At 38.6% G+C, this 23,831-nt stretch overlaps 5 protein-coding genes across 9 annotated transcripts; 3 read left to right on the top strand and 2 right to left on the bottom strand.

The window, feature by feature from the left end:
• Positions 1 to 154: 154 nt before the first annotated feature.
• On the bottom strand, positions 155 to 923 carry LOC111339046 (histone H2A). Its single transcript, XM_022945628.2, has one exon. It carries the CDS (start codon positions 921 to 923, stop codon positions 519 to 521), a length of 405 nt encoding a protein of 134 aa, XP_022801363.1. The 3' UTR covers positions 155 to 518.
• Positions 924 to 2,153: 1,230 nt separating this feature from the next.
• Positions 2,154 to 7,735, top strand: LOC111338054 (uncharacterized). The gene is made up of 4 exons (XM_022944468.2): positions 2,154 to 2,882; positions 3,896 to 4,613; positions 5,269 to 5,480; positions 5,725 to 7,735. Exons 2-4 carry the CDS (start codon positions 3,916 to 3,918, stop codon positions 6,273 to 6,275), a joined length of 1,461 nt encoding a protein of 486 aa, XP_022800203.2. The 5' UTR covers positions 2,154 to 2,882; positions 3,896 to 3,915; the 3' UTR covers positions 6,276 to 7,735.
• LOC148724218 (cyclic GMP-AMP synthase-like receptor 1) lies at positions 7,441 to 12,961 on the top strand. Of its 2 annotated transcripts, none has more exons than XM_088734350.1 (4): positions 7,441 to 7,575; positions 8,591 to 9,308; positions 9,964 to 10,175; positions 10,420 to 12,961. In XM_088734350.1, the coding sequence occupies exons 2-4, from the start codon at positions 8,611 to 8,613 to the stop codon at positions 11,346 to 11,348; spliced, it is 1,839 nt and encodes a 612-aa protein (XP_088590476.1). In that variant the 5' UTR covers positions 7,441 to 7,575; positions 8,591 to 8,610; the 3' UTR covers positions 11,349 to 12,961. The 2 variants fall into 2 exon arrangements, with proteins under 2 accessions (XP_088590476.1, XP_088590477.1); XM_088734351.1 differs by lacking the exon at positions 7,441 to 7,575 and adding an exon at positions 8,173 to 8,477.
• Positions 12,962 to 13,479: 518 nt separating this feature from the next.
• Positions 13,480 to 20,576, bottom strand: LOC111338725 (vesicle-associated membrane protein 7). Of its 2 annotated transcripts, none has more exons than XM_022945259.2 (9): positions 20,448 to 20,576; positions 18,583 to 18,742; positions 16,602 to 16,659; positions 16,432 to 16,481; positions 16,224 to 16,311; positions 15,994 to 16,087; positions 15,714 to 15,781; positions 15,533 to 15,625; positions 13,480 to 14,458 (listed from the first exon to the last, which is right to left on the bottom strand). In XM_022945259.2, exons 2-9 carry the CDS (start codon positions 18,726 to 18,728, stop codon positions 14,378 to 14,380), a joined length of 678 nt encoding a protein of 225 aa, XP_022800994.1. In that variant the 5' UTR covers positions 18,729 to 18,742; positions 20,448 to 20,576; the 3' UTR covers positions 13,480 to 14,377. The 2 variants fall into 2 exon arrangements, with proteins under 2 accessions (XP_022800994.1, XP_022800977.1); XM_022945242.2 differs by lacking the exon at positions 20,448 to 20,576 and adding an exon at positions 18,866 to 19,148.
• LOC111338745 (DNA-directed RNA polymerases I and III subunit RPAC2-like) lies at positions 20,550 to 23,765 on the top strand. Of its 3 annotated transcripts, none has more exons than XM_022945271.2 (5): positions 20,550 to 20,687; positions 20,782 to 20,882; positions 21,257 to 21,333; positions 22,412 to 22,491; positions 23,423 to 23,765. In XM_022945271.2, the coding sequence occupies exons 1-5, from the start codon at positions 20,625 to 20,627 to the stop codon at positions 23,471 to 23,473; spliced, it is 372 nt and encodes a 123-aa protein (XP_022801006.2). In that variant the 5' UTR covers positions 20,550 to 20,624; the 3' UTR covers positions 23,474 to 23,765. The 3 variants fall into 3 exon arrangements, with proteins under 3 accessions (XP_022801006.2, XP_088590484.1, XP_088590486.1); XM_088734358.1 differs by having other exon boundaries at positions 22,412 to 22,496; XM_088734360.1 differs by having other exon boundaries at positions 22,412 to 22,508.
• The last annotated feature ends 66 nt before the right edge of the window (positions 23,766 to 23,831 follow it).

The following is a 23,831-nucleotide window of genomic DNA, read 5'->3' as shown; positions in this document are numbered from 1 at the left end:
CAAAGGTTCAACATACAGATTCAAACTTGTAGAAGGCAGTCACCCATGGGGAACGGTGAGTTGACTGCTACACATGGGTTGACTCGCATGATGTGCATGTTTGACATCAGTTAAAAGAAACAGTTCTAATGGCAAGAATTGTTTGAATAATGACTGTCATTTTAATCGTTTAATGTCACTTCAAAATAAAATCTCAAATTCTAAAACGACGATAGAAAACAAATACAACGCTGTATGCACTATTTTAAGATATTTACATTATGTAAGAATCTTCAGAAGCAGCAAAATGACTGTATCTGATGGTATAACTAAAACTTTTTTAAAGAAAGTAAAGTTAGCGAACTCCAGCTTTTACGACCTCTACGTACATTTGAAACTAAACAGTTCAGTTCATTCCAAACGGTATCTTGACAATTTTGGCGCCAAAGTAACAGTAAGCTTTAGAGTCACGTTGAACAAGACTTTCGCTGGAGCTGATGGCTCCTAATGGAGCCGTTGTTTGTTGAATTCGAGGAGATTTAATACTCCTGGCTCTGTGAGGAGGTCTTTCCAGCTTTCTTATCGGCCTTCTTAGGCAATAGCACAGCTTGGATGTTTGGCAGGACGCCACCTTGAGCGATGGTGACTCCAGCCAGGAGTTTGTTGAGTTCTTCGTCGTTACGTACTGCGAGTTGAAGGTGGCGAGGAATGATTCTTGATTTTTTGTTGTCTCGTGCCGCATTGCCCGCCAATTCCAAGATTTCGGCGGACAAGTACTCAAGGACGGCAGCAAGGTACACCGGTGCACCAGCTCCAACTCGTTCGGCGTAGTTACCTTTTCTCAAAAGACGGTGGATTCTTCCGACGGGAAATTGAAGTCCGGCTCGGGATGAACGGCTCTTGGATTTTGTTCCCTTGGCTTTGCCTTTTCCGCGTCCAGACATCTTGAAATAATTTGCTAAATTGTACAACAGATAACTCCTGAGTCGAGTTCGAAATAACTCTCACAGCGTGTCGGTTTTAGTTTTTATATCAGCCCACGGATCGAAATTCACCAATCGAATTTCTTGTTTTATCTCACAGTCGACCAATGGAAACATAGACATGCTTTCTCAGAGGTCTGTATTAACTTATGCTGTGATATATGTGATATATGAATGACAAAGGTCTACTGTTATTAAAAATCTTAATTAATTATTATGTTAATCAAATATTCGAAAAGTCATTACCGAAAAGAGAAATTTCGTCAGGAGACGAAGAATACACAAGGTTTTCGATAAAATATATCTCACTAGTCTCAAAGCTCAATTTTGCGATCATTTTAATGGTACACGACCCTGTTTTTGATTTCATTTTGGCGCCAAGGATCGCGCCCGCTTTTAGCGGAAAGGTCATTCTAAAATCCGCCTCCAATGAATATCAAGTTGTTGACAGATTTAATGTGTTCATTTCACACACGTTAGCCAAAATTTTTCCTTCAAGTGGTAGTATATTTGTCAGTTCAAGTAGTTTCAGAAATATATCTTTTTTTCCGCAACTGTGCCAAAAGATGGTCAATCATAAAAATAATAATAAATAACTGTATTTTCTTTCATGCGCGCCAAAGATCCCTGTTCCAGTTGAATGAGTTGATGATGAATTAATACCACTTCTGTGCATGTGAAAATGCCATAAATAGAATATCCTTTCCCAATTCCATTGACCTTTCTTTAGATCCTCTAGATTTACATGCTATTTCTGGTTTTCACCGTTTCCTGACGACTAAAAAAGTTCAAGGTAGACAAAAGAATCTCGTGACCATTTCTCACGGGGAAGGCGGGGGTGATGGTAACTACATGTCTCAATATTTTTCTACGGGAGAATGATAAGATAAATGAATTGCCTTTACCTCTTGAACATCCCGGTATTATGATAACCTCTTTAGCAAGCCCCGATGGTCCTCGTCGGTCCAGGCTGATAATAGACAAATGTTGTACGAACTAGGGAGGAGGAGGGAGAGTTGCTAACGAGCACCTCAGCATCACATGAAGCCCAGACAAGCGACGAGTCTGGTTGTTTATTCGAAATATAAAGGAATGTATGGGAGAATATTGAAGAGTCTTATTATCGTAAACTTATATCATGAAATTTCTGAATGTAAACCTACCTCACTTGCTGTGTATTGTCGTTTGTGTGGCTCTAAATGGCGAATTTGAGCGATTTGGTGGTGGAGTAACAGTCGACTCAAAACCCACCAAATCGCTCAAATTCGCCATTTAGAGCCACACAAACGACAATACTCTGCAAGTGAGGTAGGTTTACATTTATTTTGAGCTTTAACTCAGACATTTCATGATATAAGTTTACGATAATAAGACTCTTTAATATTCTCCCATACAACCAGACTCGTCGCTCGTCTGGGCTCCCTGTGCTCAGCAGGCAGCAGCATATTAGATTGTACTAGATTCAGTAACGTGGGTTTTGAAACCGGAATTCCACTGACCCTATTGTTACTCGGTGGGTTTATGACGATACTTGACAGAAAAAACCCTGACCCTCTCAGCTTCAATGGCAAACAACATCCAAGGTCTCCACGGGTAAAAAGGAAGAGTCAAGAGTCGCACAGGCACTAGATTCAGTTACGTGAGTTTTGAAACCGGAATTCCACCTTACTGTTACTATGTAGATTTATGACGATATTTAAAAAGAAACCTTGATTCTCTCGGCTACAAAGGTAAACAACATAACAAATATTCAAAGCCATAGTTTCCTTTCGTGCCATTGGAAACACTTGCCACTCCTCTTTCACTTTCTAGTTGCTAGTACATATTTCCCGTGGTAGCTTTGAAGAGAACAGATGACAATCTAATCAAGCCGATTTTAGCATCAAGGCACATAGTGATCATTTGTTTATAACTCTTCAGGTAATTTTTTGATTGTTTGAGTATAATATGTGATGTTTTTGTTGTGTAGATTGGTACATAAAACCTAATGCAGGTCAGTAGTATAGAGGAAAAACAATGTCAGTGTCAGTTCTTTGATACGAGCTCATCTAACCACATGTACTTATTTAAAACCCATCCTCCTAAATGAAAACATATCTCATTTGAAAATTCGTTTAAGAACCTATGCTTACAAAGTATAACTCAGTAGTAACAGGACTAAAACTGAAAACTAGGAAAAGCATTAATCGATTCATCGCTTACGCGATGTAATATATGGAAAGGTCAGAGTTTTCGGAACAAAATTATCCCTTCGTTTCGTCAGGAAATTTCAGCCTGGTTATCTCGATAGATAAAGCGCAATATTTCAAGTTTTATTTTCGGTAGCATTTTTTTTTTCTTATCCCGGTATTGAGAATCCCGTATTAATATTAAATAGGTTCAGTCCACCTCCTCATATTCTTCCCAAGAAAGAGTCCCAAGCGGAGTTCTCAGAAACTGTTTAAAGGGAGTTTAGGGAAGACCACATTTTTTTCACCTTAACCGGAAGTCTTGTTAGCAAATTCTGTACCAGCCTTCAAGGAAGGTGGCCAACAGGAGGCGAACGATCCGATGTCGATTAGATGTTCTCAAATATAGATATAACAGTCACGAAAAGGGTAGATATTTCTGTCAAACTTGAAGACTATAAAATATTTTCTAACCGGAAGTTTTGGTAAAAAATTCTGAGAACTTTCCATCTACTTCCGTTTCCATAATTTATGTTTGCTGTTTTTGCATGACGCCGTGGTTTGATTATTTTATACCAGAGGAACTTTTCTGTCTCTGAAGAAGGATCATTTCCACTCCATTTAAAAGGCATTACGGCCCTGGAAATTTCCGGTACTGTGTAGATTGATGTGTTTTAGTGAAAATTTGTGTCAGGGTAAAACCCCCTTAAGTCGGAAGACCACTTGGTCTTAATGCGAATACTGACCATTTTGTCGGTAATGCAGGCTGAGAACTCCCCGAGGAAATGACTTCTCTGTATTCCACCACGGAGCTACTTTATCCAAGAACGAAAAGGCGAACGATCAGAATTGTGAGTTCGAAAGCTCAGCCATTGCACACACCAAGGAGAGTACGATTCCGAGTGGCAAGCAAGCTCGGCGAGAAATCTCGCAGGGAGATAAAGAAAGTTGTGATTACTGAGAAGAGCTCAACAACGTTGAAGATAAAGCGAGTCGATTTCAAAACAAACCCGATTCCAAATGAAAGAAATCACTCGAAGCCAAGTTATCAGTCAGGAGTATCACTAGAAGAATCCGCAAAACGGCGCCCTTCTCGAGCTCGACGTTCTACCACTCCTGGTTCAGGGAAAAAAGAGAAACCTGTAAGAACATACGGTAAGTTCAACGGGCTCGATATTCGTAAACCAGCATTTAGCAGTGCGACAAGGCCACAGTCTTCGCGAGATTGCAGGGCGTATGATTCGGCGAAAAACGTGGGATCTGATAGGCATCGCCGCCATACAAGTACTGTTAAAAGACAGAGGGAAGTATTTAGCACTACAGTGAAGCAGAAAGCTGATGTTAAAACGCTGGAGGAGCGAATGTCTTCAGGCCGCGCGAAGAGTCTACATCGACGCAACAATCATTTATACTTTCCTGTAAACAACGGCCAATCGCGCCCTTTACAACCTGCAACAGCGGAAAGACCTGTTGGCAGCTCAAGGTAGGCCAAGTCACGCAAACAGATAAAGAAATAACCTAAACAGAATAGTTCATTTTCACTGACATACTTAACACTTGTGAGAGTCTCCAAAGGATTAAACGACAACGATAGTACATAGCAGTAATGCGAGTTATATTGGCTTTCCTCTTAGTTTGTCGCTTTCCACTTTTAGAGAGGGGGAAGGGGGTAAATTTTATTAGGACACGACCAAAATCTTCCAACTCCTTACTCCGCCAGGCGATGAAATAATAAGCAGTTCCTCTCACCCCCGGGTCGAGATAGGTAAGTATCTTACCCGCCTAGAACACCAGGGCTCGAGTTCAAATCTTGCATTTGGAGAGTCCAGCGTTGTACAAACAGCCTTTCTCACGAACCATCTTTTGTTCTCTAATAATACGCTACAGTCAGAATGCTTGTAGGATACGAGTAGTACCTCCTTTTCGAGTGCATGGAGCGGCGCATCGGCGTCACTCAAACAGTTCCCGCGGCGCGTAATCAAGACCCTATCAGCAAATTTTGACTCGCGCTATGGACTTCGCCGAAAAGGAAGAACTGCTCGTGTCTAGAATGCTTGATACGGAGTGTAAGAAAAATACAAAGAACTTACTGAGACAGATGCTATTGTCATTTCTAACGGAACTTGTTTTTTTGTCAGACCATTGAGTGGAACCAAACCAGTTATGTCAAGTGACCGTGCAACCCTTAAACATGTACAAGGCCACCTTGAGAGTTTTTTTGACACAAAAGTCTCTTTACGTCAAAAAGAAATAATGAAGAATTCAGAGACTGTCAATGACTTTCTTGATGGTTTATTGCCTTTGATAGTTAAACAAGATAAAAATGTTGGGCTGAGGAAGCTTAAAACAGGTAAGCCACCATTCTCAAATAGAGTATCACTAAAAAGCGAAAGAATTTAAATAAGTCCATCGACTTCTCTGGCGCTGGGGGCCTGGGGGGGAATGGGCAGCAGATCTTATCAAAGACTGGGTTTTCATTAACTTCGACCGTACTATTAAGGGGGGGAAGGGGGTTTCAAGAAAAGCTCTGTTACTTGAAAAAGAAGAGAAATGATTTAATAACCTAGTATTCTTCTTTCTGTTTTTCTTTACAGGAAGCTATTATGAGAAACTGAAGGTTTCTAAGCCAACGGAATTCGATATGATGTTAGTTTTCGATTTTATCCGCTTCGCAAAGTTCTTCAAAGTAGAATACAACTATCGGGTTCCTGCGACTATGCTTTACGCGAAACTCAAGTTCCAAGATCATGTCAAAAACGGAAGAGAACTTTGGGGAGCATTCCTAACTGCGGATGGAAAATACCTCTCGCCCAGAAAATTATCGAAACGTTTCTTCTCCTTGGTGCAGAAAGCGGTGGAGAATCCTAAGTGGAATCAACGACACCGGGTGTCAAATGTTCGTCCGAACGGCCCAGCAGTAACGCTGACAATTGATGGGAAAATCGACTTGGACTTAGTTTTGAGCCTTGAGATTTTGGAGTGGCTGAGCTGTGCGAGTAGTTGGGGCGAATCAGAACGTATCTGGCCAAGAAAACGGGATGTTGAGAAAATAAAAACTTTAGAACCGAAATGTTATCTGGTTGCAAAACCGTGCGAAGTGGAGTCTCGGGATTCTTGTGATTTCTGGCGAATTTCATTTTCATAGGCAGAGAAAAAACTGTTATTGCGAGAGTATCCGGACAAGAAATGTTACAAGATTGCGAAGGCTATCTATCAGTCTAAAAAGAAGGTATTGACACCACTTACTTCTTTTCACCTAAAGAACTTGTTACTGCACCGTAGGTGTGATCATCCCTGAGAAAAACCCAACGACTCCAAATTGGCACTATGCGTGGTGAAGTTTCTCGAGGATCTGATTCATCGACTGACAAAAGGTACATTACCTCACTTCTTTGTTTCGCGTGTGGATCTTTTAGCAAAGATTTCAAAAGAGGATCGACTGAATATTGCTCGTAAACTAAAGAACTATCTTGACAATCTTGTTAGAAGTCCAGGAAGCTTTCTAGGAAGCTTGAAACCGTAAATTGTAATATCTTTTTAAGTGGCTTCGGCCTGGTTTCGTTCTGTTATTTGGAGACCACGTTCATTGCTCTTGATTTGTTCCGGAAGAGAAGCACAGAAACCACACGGAGAGCCATTAATTCATGACTTTTTGCAAAATTATTTCGCACCGCACCGTAGTGTAAACACTTTTCCTTTACCACATTGCACGTTTTATTAAAAAAAAAAAAACAAAAAACCTTTAAATTTGTTTTGGTTTCGCTCTCTTGCCTTATTTTTTGCTTGAAAAAACTAATGAAGGTTAATTTTCTTGTTAGGAACAGACAACGTAGGTAGGTTTACATTTATTTTGAGCTTTAGCTCAGACATTTCATACTATAAGTTTACGATAATAAGACTCTTCAATATTCTCCCATACAACCAGACTCGTCGCTCGTCTGGGCTCCCTGTGCTCAGCAGGCAGCAGCATATTAGATTGTACTAGATTCAGTAACGTGGGTTTTGAAACCGGAATTCCACTGACCCTATTGTTACTCGGTGGGTTTATGACGATACTTGACAGAAAAAACCCTGACCCTCTCAGCTTCAATGGCAAACAACATCCAAGGTCTCCACGGGTAAAAAGGAAGAGTCAAGAGTCGCACAGGCACTAGATTCAGTTACGTGAGTTTTGAAACCGGAATTCCACCTTACTGTTACTATGTAGATTTATGACGATATTTAAAAAGAAACCTTGATTCTCTCGGCTACAAAGGTAAACAACATAACAAATATTCAAAGCCATAGTTTCCTTTCGTGCCATTGGAAACACTTGCCACTCCTCTTTCACTTTCTATTTGCTAGTACATATTTCCCGAGGTAGCTTTGAAGAGAACAGATGACAATCTAATCAAGCCGATTTTAGCATCAAGGCACATAGTGATCATTTGTTTATAACTCTTCAGGTAATTTTTTGATTGTTTGAGTATAATATGTGATGTTGTTGTTGTGTAGATTGGTACATAAAACCTAATGCAGGTCAGTAGTATAGAGGAAAAACAATGTCAGTGTCAGTTCTTTGATACGAGCTCATCTAACCACATGTACTTATTTAAAACCCATCCTCCTAAATGAAAACATATCTCATTTGAAAATTCGTTTAAGAACCTATGCTTACAAAGTATAACTCAGTAGTAACAGGACTAAAACTGAAAACTAGGAAAAGCATTAATCGATTCATCGCTTACGCGATGTAATATATGGAAAGGTCAGAGTTTTCGGAACAAAATTATCCCTTCGTTTCGTCAGGAAATTTCAGCCTGGTTATCTCGATAGATAAAGCGCAATATTTCAAGTTTTATTTTCGGTAGCATTTTTTTTTTTCTGATCCCGGTATTGAGAATCCCGTATTAATATTAAATAGGTTCAGTCCACCTCCTCATATTCTTCCCAAGAAAGAGTCGCAAGCGGAGTTCTCAGAAACTGTTTAAAGGGAGTTTAGGGAAGACCACATTTTTTTTCACCTTAACCGGAAGTCTTGTTAGCAAATTCTGTACCAGCCTTCAAGGAAGGTGGCCAACAGGAGGCGAACGATCCGATGTCGATTAGATGTTCTTAAATATAGATATAACAGTCACGAAAAGGGTAGATATTTCTGTCAAACTTGAAGACTATAAAATATTTTCTAACCGGAAGTTTTGGTAAAAAAAAATGAGAACTTTCCATCTACTTCCGTTTCCATAATTTATGTTTCCTGTTTTTGCATGACGCCGTGGTTTGATTATTTTATACCAGAGGAACTTTTCTGTCTTTGAAGAAGGATCATTTCCACTCCATTTAAAAGGCATTACGGCCCTGGAAATTTCCAGTACTGTGTAGATTGATGTCTTTTAGTGAAAATTTGTGTCAGGGTAAAACCCCCTTAAGTCGGAAGACCACTTGGTCTTAATGCGAATACTGACCATTTTGTCGGTAATGCAGGCTGGGAACTCCCCGAGGAAATGACTTCTCTGTATTCCACCACGGAGCTACTTTATCCAAGAACGAAAAGGCGAACGATCAGAATTGTGAGTTCGAAAGCTCAGCCATTGCACACACCAAGGAGAGTACGATTCCGAGTGGCAAGCAAGCTCGGCGAGAAATCTCGCAAGGAGATAAAGAAAGTTATGATTACTGAAAAGAGCTCAACAACGTTGAAGATAAAGCGAGTCGATTTCAAAACAAACCCGATTCCAAATGAAAGAAATCACTCGAAGCCAAGTTATCAGTCAGGAGTATCACTAGAAGAATCCGCAAAACGGCGCCCTTCTCGAGCTCGACGTTCTACCACTCCTGGTTCAGGGAAAAAAGAGAAACCTGTAAGAACATACGGTAAGTTCAACGGGCTCGATATTCGTAAACCAGCATTTAGCAGTGCGACAAGGCCACAGTCTTCGCGAGATTGCAGGGCGTATGATTCGGCGAAAAACGTGGGATCTGATAGGCATCGCCGCCATACAAGTACTGTTACAAGACAGAGGGAAGTATTTAGCACTACAGTAAAGCAGAAAGCTGATGTTAAAACGCTGGAGGAGCGAATGTCTTCAGGCCGCGCGAAGACTCTACATCGACGCAACAATCATTTATACTCTCCTGTAAACAACGGCCAATCGCGCCCTTTACAACCTGCAACAGCGGAAAGACCTGTTGGCAGCTCAAGGTAGGCCAAGTCACGCAAACAGATAAACAAATAACCTAAACAGAATAGTTCATTTTTACTGACATACTTAACACTTGTGAGAGTCTCCAAAGGATTAAACGACAACGATAGTACATTGCAGTAATGCGACTTATATTGGCTTTCCTCTTAGTTTGTCGCTTTCCACTTTTAGAGAGGGGGAAGGGGGTAAATTTTATTAGGACACGACCAAAATCTTCCAATTCCTTACTCCGCCAGGCGATGAAATAATAAGCAGTTCCTCTCACCCCCGGGTCGAGATAGGTAAGTATCTTACCCGCCTAGAACACCAGGGCTCGAGTTCAAATCTTGCATTTGGAGAGTCCAGCGTTGTACAAACAGCCTTTCTCACGAACCATCTTTTGTTCTCTAATAATACGCTACAGTCAGAATGCTTGTAGGATACGAGTAGTACCTCCTTTTCGAGTGCATGGAGCGGCGCATCGGCGTCACTCAAACAGTTCCCGCGGCGCGTAATCAAGACCCTATCAGCAAATTTTGACTCGCGCTATGGACTTCGCCGAAAAGGAAGAACTGCTCGTGTCTAGAATGCTTGATACGGAGTGTAAGAAAAATACAAAGAACTTACTGAGACAGATGCTATTGTCATTTCTAACGGAACTTGTTTTTTTGTCAGACCATTGAGTGGAACCAAACCAGTTATGTCAAGTGACCGTGCAACCCTTAAACATGTACAAGGCCACCTTGAGAGTTTTTTTGACACAAAAGTCTCTTTACGTCAAAAAGAAATAATGAAGAATTCAGAGACTGTCAATGACTTTCTTGATGGTTTATTGCCTTTGATAGTTAAACAAGATAAAAATTTTGGGCTGAGGAAGCTTAAAACAGGTAAGCCACCATTCTCAAATAGAGTATCACTAAAAAGCGAAAGAATTTAAATAAGCCCATCGACTTCTCTGGCGCTGGGGGCCTGGGGGGGAATGGGCAGCAGATCTTATCAAAGACTGGGTTTTCATTAACTTCGACCGTACTATTAAAGGGGGGAAGGGGGTTTCAAGAAAAGCTCTGTTACTTGAAAAAGAAGAGAAATGATTTAATAACCTAGTATTCTTCTTTCTGTTTTTCTTTACAGGAAGCTATTATGAGAAACTGAAGGTTTCTGAGCCAACGGAATTCGATGTGATGTTAGTTTTCGATTTTATCCGCTTCGCAAAGTTCGTCAAAGTAGAATACAACTATCGGGTTCCTGCGACTATGCTTTACGCGAAACTCAAGTTCCAAGATCATATCAAAAACGGAAGAAAACTTTGGGGAGCATTCCTAACTGCGGATGGAAAATACCTCTCGCCCAGAAAATTATCGAAACGTTTCTTCTCCTTGGTGCAGAAAGCGGTGGAGAATCCTAAGTGGAATCAACGACACCGGGTGTCAAATGTTCGTCCGAACGGCCCAGCAGTAACGCTGACAATTGATGGGAAAATCGACTTGGACTTAGTTTTGAGCATTGAGATTTTGGAGTGGCCGAGCTGTGCGAGTAGTTGGGGCGAATCAGAACGTATCTGGCCAAGAAAACGGGATGTTGAGAAAATAAAAACTTTAGAACCGAAATGTTATCTGGTTGCAAAACCGTGCGAAGTGGAGTCTCGGGATTCTGGTGATTTCTGGCGAATTTCATTTTCAGAGGCAGAGAAAAAACTGTTATTGCGAGAGTATCCGGACAAGAAATGTTACAAGATTGTGAAGGCTATCTATCAGTCTAAAAAGAAGGTATTGACACCACTTACTTCTTTTCACCTAAAGAACTTGTTACTGCACCGTAGGTGTGATCATCCCCGAGAAAAACCCAACGACTCCAAATTGGCACTATGCGTGGTGAAGTTTCTTGAGGATCTGATTCATCGACTGACAAAAGGTACTTTACCTCACTTCTTTGTTTCGCGTGTGGATCTTTTAGCAAAGATTTCAAAAGAGGATCGACTGAATATTGCTCGAAAACTAAAGAACTATCTTGACAATCTTGTTAGAAGTCCAGGAAGCTTTCTAGGAAGTTTGAAACCGTAAATTGTAATATGTTTTCAAGTGGTTTCGGCCTGGTTTCGTTCTGTTATTTGGAGACCACGTTCATTGCTCTTGATTTGTTCCGGAAGAGAAGCACAGCAACCACACGGAGAGCCATTAATTCATGACTTTTTGCAAAATGAGTTCGCACCGCACCGTAGTGTAAACACTTTTCCTTTAACACATTGCACGTTTTATTAAAAAAAAAAAAAAAAAAAAACCTTCAAATTTGTTTTGGTTTCGCTCTCTTGACTTATTTTTTGCTTGAAAAAACTAATGAAGGTTAATTTTCTTGTTAGGAACAGACAACGTATGTAGGCAATTTTGGAAGTACTGAACCAAAAAAAAAAAATCAATATAGAGCAAATTTAAATTCAGACAAGAAGGCAAGCTATCTTATCAGCTGCCGGCTAGGAGGATATTTCCAGACACTTCTTCACTCTTTACACCCCGAATATCAACATCCATATTCTCTTTACTGTTCTCTTTACATTTCTTAATGTACTGACAAGGAGAAATTGCTTAACAATCAAGAGCTTCCTTAGTTGGTGATCGTAGGGGGAGTAGGGGGAGGATCATAGGGGAGCAGAGGGAGGATCGTTGGGGAGCAGGGTTGGCGTAGTCGTGAGAACGTTCGCCTTCTACCAATTTGTCTCGGGTTCCATTCCCGGACCCGGCGTCATAAGTAGATTGAGTTTGTTGGTTCTCTACTCTGTTCCGAGAAGTTTTTCTCCGGGTACTCCGGTTTACCCCTCTCCTCAAAAACCATCATCATTTGAATTTATTTAATTTAGAGTTTATTTGGATTTACACACGACCCCACAAGCTGTTCAGCTTTAAACATTATCATGTCTAAATAAAGGTGTTATTATTATTGTTATTATTATTATTATTATTATTATTATTATTAGTAAGAATTTGGTAAGATGGGGATTATCACAAAGTCTTGATTGATCCTTTTGCCTTAATCCTGAGTCACTCCTTCATGTTGTCGCTGGTTGTCAACAATGCCTTGATCGCTTTACCTGGAGACACGACTCAATCCTTAACTTCATTGCCAAGTCCTTTCAACCTGTAATTAATGTTAGCTCTTCAATCTATGCAGATGTTACTGGTTTTCTAAATCCCTCAATAATAACTGGTGAAAATTATCGCCCAGATCTTCTTTTCCTAACCCAGTCCAAGTGCCTATATGTTCTAGAATTAACAGTTGGTTTCGAATCTAACTTGTACAACAATGCAGTGCGTAAAAAAGAAAAATATCGGAACTTGATCAACGAAATGAGTAGAACTTTCAGATGTGTGAAATTTGTAAATCTCTCCATGAGCTCCCTTGGCGTTTTCTCAGATGAATGCTCTACGTTCTTAGGCATGATGAATGACATAGGCATTGCCAAAAAGCAGCAACTTTACATAATCAAGAAAATGATAAATATAGCTATTAGAGCAACATATTATGTCTTTTGTTGTAGAAATGGGACAACCCAGATTTGATGCAATTTTGATTTTTGTGTGTGTTGAATAAGCCAATCTCAAGCAGCATTTGTAAATTGCCTATACGTAGTGAGACTGACAATTGTACATTTAAAAACACAAATAAAGTTTCCATTATTGTATTATCATTTCCTTATCCTTGTGACCTTGATGTGTGATTCAGGGGTGATATTGAAAGGACAAATCAGATGCTGGTCACTCTTAGGGGCCTAAGTTCTAAAATAAGATGGAGAGAAAGACGTTATCACCTCAAATAACGGATCTCAGAGTTTACCTACTTTTCCCTGAGAGTTATAATTTCTTGAGCAGATAATGCAAAATATAACACGTAGAAGCGGCCCCCAACCTGCCTTTACAGCCGCCCTTTCACCCAATAAGACAAGTTACACGAATTAAAAAAAAAGCATTTTTATCAAGGTCGTCACAACCTACTAATAACTGGGGAAATGAAAAAGCAGATAGAAATCATTATTGGCCTTTCATGTGGTTCTACCCTAAAGAAAACATAACTAACGGAATGGCAAAAGTAACAACACAAGAGGTACTCTTGTAAGTGATCTGAAAACTAGTGTTATTTGAGAATGGCCTTATGATAAAAAAATAATGATAAAAAAATGATAAAAAAATAAAAAACAGACGGTTGAGGAAAAACTTTTCACTCTCTCTTCTTTAATCAAACTTGTTTACAAATGTTATAACAGTATAGTTATGATACTGCTAACAAGATGTCTAGTAACTATTTTGCACTTTTGTTTTAGATCAACTCCATCTTTGGTCATATCTAATTGCTGACTAAAACTGACATGGAAAGAAAAATTATTAATAAATTTCTTTACAGTTTTTGTTCAAAGTCTTTATTTCCGGCCATTGAGCAATTTTATTTTCCTTTTATTTGGAACTCAAGCATAAAGTGAGTGTGGGTAGCATAAATCAGGTAGGGGAAAGGGAAAATTGGGCTGGGTGGAACTAGACCATCAATGTACTCATGATAGTATTTCTCAACCAGAGGAACACACTAATTCATTTAAATAGTTCAGGAGCTAAGAAAATTATACAGAAAAAATATTTTTATAACTTTGATTGTTTTGTAATACCCCAAGAAGACTACGTCAACACAATGATAAGTTCACAAATTATTATTGCTTGGGTTTGTGCAATAGTATTGTTTTTAAAGGGATAAAAGAGCCCCTCCTTTCAGCAGCATCACATAATCTGAAATGGGGCAACAAAAACAAACAGGCTTCATATTTGTAAAATTGCTCAATGATGATTTTCTAGCTACAAAATTTTCAAACCCAAAGGGGTTAGATATTTCTGCTCATCAGACAGTGAAGCGACAAGAACCTTTTTGACAACTTGTGTGACTTCTCTGGAGGTATTTACAGGCACCTCGTTTTAGTAAGCTGACTTTCATATACACATCTCATCAAATTCTTGGTAACAAAACAATTTGGAATTTTTTTCAGGTTTGCTTCAGATTCCTACCTATAAATGAGTTTGGTAAAATCACAATGCATTTGGAGCAAAGTGATCATTTATCAATTGTTTTTTTTTTTGTGAACGCAGTCACCCCAGGCCAGTCCTCCACAGGCTGCTGATATGATGAAGTAGAGAACCAACTGTGCAAAAAAGAAAAAAAGACAACTTACAGCTATTTTAACAATAATTAATAAAAATATTCAAAAACTCTCCCTATCTACTCCATTTGACATGCTGGGGTAGGGAGGGAAAGGAGAAATCAAAACTAGAATCAACTCTTTGAGATATAATAGCCGTTTAAGAGGAGGCGGGTTGGAACAGAGTGTGAAGTGGAGACAGCTTAAGAGCCAGAATCATAAATGCCCATGCTGCCAAAGGTTATCCCTGTCTCAGTAGCATGGAGCAGCTAGCTGTATTCTTAATCCTCCCTAGATGGGAAGGCTAGTCCATTCCAAGCTACCCCCAGCATTTTTTCCCATTTTTTCTGACGATTTTCTGGTATTCTTAGCAATTATTCCATGAGCGTGAGTTGGATATGAGATGATAGATAGCCAACAAGGTGCGTAGCACCGAGTTGGCTATAATCATCTCATATCAAACAAGTGCGAGTGGAATATTTGTTTTATTAAAAAAAACGCTCCCAAGATATTAGACAAATCTTGACTTTATTTTGTAAGAAGAAACCGAATGTTTCCATGTACAGATATGAGATTATGGTATATTGGCTCATATACCATAATGGCTAAGCCAATGAAAAGTCTTAAATTGCATTATCCAATGATCCAGTCTTTAATAAATATAATTATATTCCTGGATGAGGAGAGGCACTGTGAGGTTATGCGTCTGCCCAAAAATACACTTCAGCAACCTGGCCTGGACACAAGCCCATGTCTTTCTGTCTGAAGGTCAGCGCTCTAACCACTAACCCAGCATGTCTCGCAGGCTCAGAACTATGCATGCTATGTACTGAGGCATTGAAACTGAAGAGGAACTTCAGGTTAATCACCAAGGTGGCCAAGGTTAATTTCATTTCAGCTGCTTTGTTTAAACAATTAGCTATCACTTTAGAAACAAGTAGCTGGTGAAAACACCATCCTGTGGAGAACACTGCAAAGGTGTGTCACTAGACTGTAAAATGTCTATGCATATACATCTCTTGTTTTCTTGACTAAAAGTAGAGTTAGAATAAGAAGAATCAACCTCCATATACTTACAATGATAACAACAACAAGTATAACAGTAATTTTGACATTCTTCCACCACATAGCTTTGGCCAGGCCTTTACTTGATTTCTTGAAAGTGAGTGACTAGAAGAGAGGAAGGATCATTAAATGGGAGACTTATTCAAGCAACAACCTAACAGCATTATTAACTGATTAATTATTGAGAACTTACTGTGGTGTTGAGGTCCTCTGCTTTATCAATCAAGAGTTCCAAACGTTCTCCTCTTTGTGCAATAGTATCTGTTTCCAAAATCACAAAAATAACATCATTATAATCATCTTAACAAACTTAATTGATTCAAAGAATATTTCATTGCTGCAAATGGATTAGCATTACATCCTTAAGTGTTGTTCTGTTGTTTATCTAAATCAACATATTATACAAAAAAACAAGCAGAATTTCAACAAAATCTATACCTGTTATTTTTTTTTTTCTAACAAGCACCCCTTACCAATGTTTTTCACCATAATTCCTCTAAGCTCATCAAGTTCTCCTTGCACTTTAGACAGGTTATCTGCCTGACGTCCAGTATCAGAAAATCTTTTCTGTGAGAGAAGATGCTCATATTACAAAATAATATGTTTAATAAAGGGAAGTTTTATAGAGTGGCAGCACAAAGGGGTCAAGTTAAAAAAGAAAAAGTTGAAAAAAAGATGCAGTGCATGATATACCAGTACTTACCATTTCAGCTGAAAGGACCCTCGAAAATTCACTGTTCATAGCATAAGGCAATGCTGTTTGAGCACGTCCATGATATGCACTTTGAAAACTGAAAAAATAACAAGTTCATTATAAATAAGTGGATAACAAACTTATACATGATAATAATGATAATTAATAATTATAATAATACAGTAAAACTGGAAGCCATGGTAAAGTACTTTTTTACCGTTTCTTAATCTCTGTCAAGTAGAGGAATGCTTTGGACCTTTCAAAATCCTGAAATCAAAGACAGAACAAACAGACTATTCAAATAGACCTTTCAAATTGGGCTTAAAAGTTGAAGCAGTAAATAAATTAAAAAACTGTCTAATTGTACCAAAGGTTTTGTCAACTTACGTCATCTGTAATGCACAAGTAGATGACTCTGTCCTCTGATATGTAGTGGAACAGGTAGCTGCAAGATTGAAATACCAATTCACAATGCTTTTAGAGTACGGTGTCACAAAAATTTAATACCAAAATGAAATACAACTTGGGCAAAACATGCTTTAAAGCCTTGAAGTCCTATTACAGGTTCATGCCCACTTTTTCAATGGGTTATTTCCGAATTACATTTGGCCTCTTTTACAAAACGAGGTCTGGTGCTCAACCATATGTATGAAAATGAGTTTAATTTGCATGTGAATGAAAACTTCTTACCATACAAAAGGATGAGCACCAGGACTCGCTTTGAAAAAGAGGCTAAAGGCAATTTGGAAATGGGCTATTGTAGTGACATTCCTTACCCCTTTCCCCCCCACCATCAGTATTCCATATTCTCCATAATCTTTGCTATACACTTCCTTTGTTGCTGACAAGGAGAATTTATTCAATAATCAAAGCTTCTTAGGTTATTATTGTGATCTTAATGATCTTAGAATATTTTGTAAAACCCTGAAGAACTCTATGGGGTAAAGTCTGTTTACGAGCCTAGTGGCATCAGGCCGGTGCTTAACTCCGGTTTCTGTAGCATGAAGCGACTAAGAGTATTTCTACTCCCCCCTGGATGGGATGCTAGTCCATCGCAGGGTTACCCCCCACAGCATTAAATTTGCCGCTACCCATTTAAACACCTGGGCGAAGAGAGGCACTGTGAGAGTGAAGTGTCTTGCCTAAGAACACAACACAATGTCCCCGGCTGGGGCTCGAACCCGGACCACTTGATCTGGAGTTGAGCACACAAACCATAAGGCCACCATGCCTCCACAAAGAACTCTATACTTAATTGTTATTCTTCTTAATTATCTAGCTTAGTGCATGAAGTAATACCTTTTATAGAAAAAAATTTAAAAAAAATCTATTCTTAATTCTGCCCTTAACTGTATTTTATAATAGGGATCATCTACTAGATTAGCCTTTGCTATTTGGATGATCCTAACTATCTACTTACTCTATTGCTAAATTTTTTTTTTCTTATTCCTTTGCTGTACTGTGTTTAGTTGCTATGTAAATTTAACCTACATATCTTGTAAAAACCAAGCTGAGTTAAATACAATCATCAATGATTCAGCACTCTCACTGTAAGGAGAAATTACCTGCTGGTCACTCTGAGGGTCTAAAGAGTTTAAAAACATTACCACATTGTCAAGCATTCAGGTACAGTCGAACCTTGATTATCCAGACCTCAATTATCCAGAGTATTCCATTATCTGGACTTTTTTCTCTGGTCCCAATTTTTCATGAATATTAATTAGTTGTGATCTTGAAAACTCAGAGTCGCAAAAAGCCCACTAATCCTTTCAAAAGACTGTTAAAACAGCTTATTATCCTGTGCGCTTTTCAAAATTTGCAAGTGCGACGAGACAATGAAATATTCTGATGCGTTATTTGTTAATACATACAGGCTGTGCAGCTATCACTTTTAAAATGATGTTTGTTTTGCTGTATACCCTTTTTTTTTTACATTTCTATCTTATTAATATTTGTATTTTTGATTATCTGAACTATTTACCGAGGTCCCAATGAGTCCAGATAATCGAGGTTCGACTGTAATTGGAATAAAAACTAAACAAACCAACTTGGGAGTATCGTTTGATAAATGACCAAATTCTTGGGAAAAAAATTTTAATAAAAAAATAATTTGAAGACAGTGAAGAAAAAGAATAAAGATGTAATGTGAGCGAACCTAATAACATAGACCTCTTACAAAACTGTAAGCAAGATTATCATTCTCTAAGTGCATACAAATTTGCCTTCTTGGCCTTGCTTTTGCATGAAAATTTTAAGGTTTTTAAAATGATTTCAAAGGCTAGCTAAAATAAATACACAAGAAAAGTAATTTTACTTCTGACATTGTTTTCATTGAGAGAATTCTGTATCAATCAATGTTAACACTTACTTTCCCTGAGTGTAAGTAAGTTTGGAATTCTCTGGTGGAATTCTACTTAAAATTTGTTCTGTAACCTCTGCAAAGTTTCCAGCACAAGAAGCAAACTTGGCTAATACTGTTGTCCCCCTTGCTACAACACTGTATAAGATTGGCATGGCTCTTCTGTAACCTTAAAAGTAATTCAAAATTATTAAAATCAGAATATATACAAAAAAAATTAATGTAAGAGCACAATTGTTTCATTAAAATGTACCTAAAGTAAGATAAATCATCTATTGATTATATTGCATACCTGACTTTGGCAACATATTGTGACTCAAATTTTTGAAATTAAACCACCAAGATTTTCTAAAAGTAAGATATTGTAACTCATCTGTTGATGATCTGACCAGTTGTAAACAAAGGTGATGGCATCCTTATCAGTGTAAAAATGGAATTCCAGCAGATAACTTCAAAAAGTATTTATCAAACTTAAAATTGACACATATTATCACTAACATACTTAGCTACTTTTTGACACAAAAGAACAGAGAAAGATTATCATTTGGTGGAAGGCCTTTTGTGTGTTATAATACTTTTGTTCTTCAAACATGAGACTTTCACATGACATGTGACAGTTAACAGGTTAGAATACCAATGCTATATAACTGAAGAGTTTCAATCATTTGTGTTGGTAATCATGTGATTTAAAGAGCACTTTTGATTGGAGTAAAATTTACAAAGGCTACAAAATGCACCAGCCAAGGTAAGTGTGAAGTGTAGTCTTTGAAAAATTTACTCATGCTTGTTTATTCTAAATACACTCCATGTCATTACTTTTCACTAAATAATATTTCTTTTATTCAATTCCTACACTTTTTTGACATTAACTTAAGTGTTCTCAGCTGGAAAGCATGCTGAAATCCTTGTTGGTATTTTGATACTTCAGAAACATCAAGAAATTGTAGCATCTAGAAATAGCTATGATACAACCAATGACCAGTCTGGCTGTATATTTAGCTTTTCAATTAAAAGGAAATCAAATTACATATAACTGATCTTTAAATATCTGTACCCAACCCCTAAAGGGCCCTATTTCACTCTGGGGGAGGGGGAGGGGGTCTCAAATGCCAATGTTTAATCCTTTTACCACCTGGATATGACCAACAAGCTATTTCTCCTTACCTAACCAAATAACGTTGTCCAGCACAAAGGTGAAAAGAATTAGTAAAAATATCATCCCAGGGAAATTGTTCCATTAACACTATATTCTTATGACTTAAATTGTGAGAAATGATGGAGAGAAATTATGGAGAATTGGTATAGAAATTCTGGGAGTTATAGTTTAAGATCCCTCCAAGTCTAAGTTCAAACAAACCCTTCGTGAGGCAATTGATATCTTTGGAACTGATATAATGAGCCTCTAATTGACTTTTTAAAAGGATTTGTAATGGTATACACCGAAGAATATCTACTTTATCTTAGCGAATTTATATCATTATTAATTAAAAAGCTTGCAGCATTACAAGCTTAAGATTTGTATCCTGAAAGTAGACGTAACAAGAAAAATCATTTGGATAGCACGTTGTTGCAGATTCATATTATTCTTGGTTTGACAAAATATCTTTGTATCAACTACAGTTCTGCACTGGTGAAACAATGCTAATAACTACAGTAACAGAGAATTAGAAATTCAAAATCCTCCACTCAAACAGCAGTTCTAAACTGATTGCAGTATTAGCACAGACGACGTTTGAAAAAGCTTCTACAAGACCAAACAGCTATCCCTTACATACTAAGAAGCGTAAGGGAGAAAAAGATGTAATAGTTTCGAAAAATACAAAAATTAAGCTGAAAAATTAGTTTTAACTTCAGTCTTTCATTGCCCAGCTTACCTTTCGTTTTGGGTGAAAATTGAAGTTTCCTTTCTTAGAATTGCTTCAAGATGAATCTACGCCATTTACCTTAGAGATGACGTCATTGAAAGGGTATATTGTGCCAAATACACCAAATAGATAACGTTACCTCTGCATTCCCGCTGTCCTACTTGATTGACGAATACATATTTCAACATGGCAGCCGGCGAACGAGGAGCCGATACTGAAATAGGCGGACAATTACGCCGATTAGAAGTGGTACGTGTTGATTCTAAGAAAAATAATGCACGGAAATACCTGAGATCACAAATATTTAAAATTGTGGTTAACTGGTCTAATGTTTCTGTTTTAGATGCCCCTAGACAGTGGAGAGGATGAAACTTGTGTTACGTTTGTTTTGCACGAAGAAGACCATACGCTGGGAAATTCTTTGAGATACATCATCGCGAAAAAGTAGGGCGAACTTTAATCTTATTCCAGCCAGTTAAGAGCAGAGAAAAGGAGATGTTGAGGCTCTCCGATGGGTCTAAACTATTTGACAGTGCAGTATGTCCTCTTTCAAGTCCGTGACAAGGCTGAAGAGGTGGGGTGGGGGGGATGGGTGGGGGAACTAAGTGTCCTGTTCTACCCGAAAGTGAGTATGGCTACAGATAATTTCGGTCTTAAAAAAATAGATAATCAATATTATTTATGTACCTGCTATGTGCACCTTTTAACCCTAAGCTATTTGCCTGGTGGTCATTTTCTTGTGCTCATTCTTAATTACCAAAGAAGTGACAGAAAAAAGTTTTTTGAAAATTGATGTTTATTTTTTCGTTTTGTTGAAGCCCTGATGTGATGTTCTGTGGTTACAGCATTCCACATCCATCAGAAAACAGGATCAATCTCCGCATCCAAACAAATGGTAATTGGGTGTTACAGAGACGAAAATAGAAAATAAAATTCATTTAAGTGTCACTTCATTTAGAACCTCTGTATTTCTTTTGAGAGAGCTCATTCTGATGAGACAAAGTATAACATAAGATATGATTGTGAGGTTTACTGATAGACAAATCCAGTTCCACTGACCTCCAGCTTTCAATTCCAGTCCCTTGACCAGTCTGCTTCACTGTCTTTAGACAGATGGAACAATCAGGCTCACCATCGCTGAACTCCATTACCAGTGGTGGATCCAGGGGGAGGGTCCAGGGGGTCCAGACCCCCCTATCAAACCTGACACTTAAACCTTTGAGACTGAAATTCTTACATCCGCAGGATTGTATATCACTTTTTAACTGGCTGATTTTTTAGATTAATGAATCCAAGTAAATGGTAAGCGGCCCAGGAATTATAACGTGCAACTGCGACTAGTGGGAGGGGGTGGGGGGGGGGGAGAAGTAATTTGCCTCAAAAGAGTCCAACAGTCCTTTCTGAACCAAAATTTGGACCCCCCCTATCAAAAATTCCTGGATCCGCCCCTGATTACCATCTGAATAAAAAGGGTCAGTTTCTAAAGAAACTGGTACTGGGTGTGTAACCACATAGATAAAGAAAAGCCTCTGCAGTTATAGCTGGTGGGTTTACTGACCTCAATGGAAACTTGTCCAGCCTTAGGATCATGAAAGGGACAAAAAAATGTGTTGAATAAGTGTAAATTTTCTAAAGGCTTGAGTCGGTAACTTATAAGCTGCTAGTGAAAAAACACACTGATCAAAATGGCGTGAAACTTAGCTGTGCATGGACTGGGCTGGCCACAGTCAGAGTGTGGGTGGGGGAGTATAACAAGGTAATTATGGTTTTATCAACTGAGTGGATAATGTAAATTGGCCACTGTAAAGAGTTTCAAAGCCAATGTTTTGAGCGTTAGGCCTTCATCAGAGCGAATGGTGAAGGTCTAATGCTGGACACATTAGCTTTGAAACTTGTTATAGTGCCCTATTCACATTATCATTGCAGTTGATAAAACTAAATTATCTTTTCATTGCCATACTTTATGTTTTTAGGTATTCCTGCTGTAGAAGTTTTGAGAAGAGGTCTATCGGAACTAACCGCAATGTGTGAACACATGCTGGCCACATTTGAGGCAAGGTTATAAATGTGGTAACTTGATCATTGTCTTTGTGCTGTGTCTTGAGTTGTAGAGGAAGCCTTTTCCATGGCTTCCTTAGCTACTTTCATTATTTAAACCAATTTTACATCATTAAGTTTCTGGATATTTTGATAGTGCCCATTCATACCAATTTGGGTAGGTACAGCAGCCTCATGGTTAGTGAGCTGGCCTCCAGATTGAGTGGCCCAGGGTCAAGCCCAGGTTGGGGACATTGTGTTGTATTCTTTGGCAAGACATTTTACTCTCACATTGCCTCTCTTCACCCAGGAGAATAAATGGGTACTTACAAATTTAATGTTGGGGATAACCCTGTGATGGACTAGCATTCCATCCAGGGGGGAGTAAAAATACTCCTAGTGGCTTCATGGTACGGAAACTGGATTTAAGCACTGGCCCAAGGGCCACTTGGCTTGTAAACAGGTTTTACCTATTCGTACCAATTAAAAAGTAAGAAGTCCCCTTAGTGGAGAGATGCACTGTAAAAGCAGAGTTATGCTCAAGAACACAACACAATAATGTGACTAGCCTGCTGTGCTGGCGTATTTTGGGCGCACGAGTGCACATTTTCGTATTAGGCCGCCATCTTAGATTTGGTAACTGTGGAGGATTAGGGCGAGGAAATATTTGCAGAGGGAGTAGGTGTTAAGTGGAAAAATGGGTAATGGGGGAGAGGGAGGGGAATACCAGGTAGTTACACCTTAACTACCATGAGTGACCAAGATCAAATTTCTTCTGTTATTATTAAGCAGACAAGTGATCAGTGTAAAGGAAAACATCCAATAGGGGATGATTAGTTGATCCAAAACTAAATTCTCTGAGCAAAAGAATTGTATGGCAGACAGTAAGGAGAATTACTAATGAGATCGTAGGAATGAAAGGGTTTATTCAATTTATTTATTTACAGACTGCAGTCGAGGAATACAAGGATGCTCAACATTTAGATATATCACCGTAGGATGAAAATTTTTTTTTGGCTGTGGAAAGAACAAGCAGAAAGTTTCAAATCATATGATCAGAGACTGTGTCAAGAAGAAAATCGAGGTTGGACATGCTGGACAAGTAGAGATGTTTCAAGCAAATAGGTTTTAACTGGCTCAGTTTAGCAGTGGAAGCTAAGGCACTTCCAAGACTTGCCAAGGACTTGTGTTGCCTCTGTCATTTTGGAATAAGATGACAATATTTTTAAATGAAAACTGTTTCATTGATGGCTTAAAGCTGATTCCTTAGAAATAAAGCTTGTTGCACAATTTTTTTTTAATATTTCCTTGATTGAAACATACTAATCCCTGTTTAGGGAACTCTGGGGTGGATCC

Source organism: Stylophora pistillata, chromosome 9 (genome assembly GCF_964205215.1).
Source record: "Stylophora pistillata chromosome 9, jaStyPist1.2, whole genome shotgun sequence".
Lineage (NCBI taxonomy): Eukaryota > Metazoa > Cnidaria > Anthozoa > Scleractinia > Pocilloporidae > Stylophora > Stylophora pistillata.
Note: the sequence above shows the minus strand (reverse complement) of the source record. Positions and strands in the feature narration are given on the sequence as shown.